The 1,769-nt window shown below is 31.3% G+C and overlaps 1 protein-coding gene across 1 annotated transcript; it reads left to right on the forward strand.

Annotated features, from left to right (window-relative positions):
• The first annotated feature begins 492 nt into the window (after nt 1-492).
• On the forward strand, nt 493-1,028 carry LOC120580055 (uncharacterized). The gene has a single exon (XM_039833004.1). It carries the CDS (start codon nt 554-556, stop codon nt 899-901), a length of 348 nt encoding a protein of 115 aa, XP_039688938.1. The 5' UTR covers nt 493-553; the 3' UTR covers nt 902-1,028.
• The last annotated feature ends 741 nt before the right edge of the window (nt 1,029-1,769 follow it).

The following is a 1,769-nucleotide window of genomic DNA, read 5'->3' on the forward strand; positions in this document are numbered from 1 at the left end:
TATTGCTCATAGAATTTAGACGTATTTTTGCTAGAGTATTTTCTTCCACTCAAGTCTCAAAAGGTGTGATTGAAACTATTTATAGAAATATGGGGCTAATATTTTCCAAAATGACATAAATAAATCAGACAATATAATCAGGCATTGTCCTTCAATTGATATTAAAGTTAAGGTTCTTACATTGGTCAAAGTACTATAAGATGTAAGTATTATTTTATTTTTGTTTTATTATGGATTTGATTAAAAGAGGTATAGGTTATAGGTTTTTATTGATTGGATAGCACATACGTTTGCCTTTTGAATGCTTTTCATGTTGCATGCATATGTCTTTCAACTTCAATCTCAGAGATTCCATAAATTGGATGCTCCCTCACTCAACCAATTTTTTAACAAACACTACCCCACATGTGTTGTCCTATTCTCATTGGTCCAATGACAAATGTGTTAAAAATCATATTTTCTTCTTCCCTATAAATATATACCATCATCCGTCAATCTCTCACACACTATCTTATTTACTCTCTTCCTAAGTATCTAAAATTTAATTTTCACTATGGCAACTCAGCCATCCGCCCCAGCAGCAGTGAAGTGCAATGTCAAATTGGAGCATATTGATGAAGTCTACGACGCTTCGTACTTGGTACCAGTGAAGACGCTATCAGAACTATCTCGTTACTTCAACGATTATTTCATGAGGTACCATGAACCAACTCGTAGGGTGAAAAAAATTTGCTACATAACACCATACTACCCGTTGGATACGGTCCACAACGACTGGAAATTAAGCTACGAGATCAAGTATCTTGAAACCGACCGTGATGTTCAAGACATGTTTCAATGGAGGACAAACACAGGGGACCCATTGTATTTACATGTTGCAACTCAATTAATCGACTGGTAGATTCCACAGATTATTGCTATCCTACTTAATGCATTGTATTTTGATGAAATATGTCTTTTGTAATTTCAACTACATGTATTCGCGTAATCATTGTTATATTATGATAATTTATTTGGATTATGTTTTACCGAAATAATTGTTGTTTTGCTATGTTAAGTACATTAATATCAATTGAGGTGACGAAATAATATACATAATTTGTGGTCAAATAATATACATAAAATAGAGGCAAGAAAATATTAAAGCAAAATATTTTTCTATGTAATTTCATTTTATCAGTCATTGACAAACATAATTGAAAGATTGTGGTTCAATATATACTCTGTTATAAAAAAAATTATGGTTAATAAATTACATGTTACTAATTAATATCCAACCAAGAATTGATAGTATGGTTGCACCATCCAAATGCTTTCAACAAAGAAATTTGTCACCAATTAACAAAATAAAATAAAAAATTGTTATTATCTATCTACTTTGTTCTTTTTTACTTGTCCTACAAGTTGAAAACAGGTTGTACTGTGTCCAAAATACTATCGAAAACAGCTTTTTCTGTCAAAAGTACCCATCAAACATGATTTTCTGTCACCAATCCTATATCCGTTGGATAAAAATATGTCTCATGTACTTCCTCAAATCAATTAACAATCTAAATTATTTTGGTTCCCAATTTGTTTTTGGTTACATGTTTCTCTCTTTCCTTTTGGCCAAATTTTCTTTTTCCCTCCTTGCTTTTTTACCAATTTTTGGATTTATTAATTTTTGAATTTATTAATTTTGGTTTAAGTTAAAAAATGAAAACATGACAACAATTTCCCATCCCGTTACGTATCAGAGCCCTAAGACACTTGAGCCACCACTTCTAATA

Source organism: Medicago truncatula, chromosome 4, assembly GCF_003473485.1.
Source record: "Medicago truncatula cultivar Jemalong A17 chromosome 4, MtrunA17r5.0-ANR, whole genome shotgun sequence".
Taxonomy (NCBI): domain Eukaryota; kingdom Viridiplantae; phylum Streptophyta; class Magnoliopsida; order Fabales; family Fabaceae; genus Medicago; species Medicago truncatula.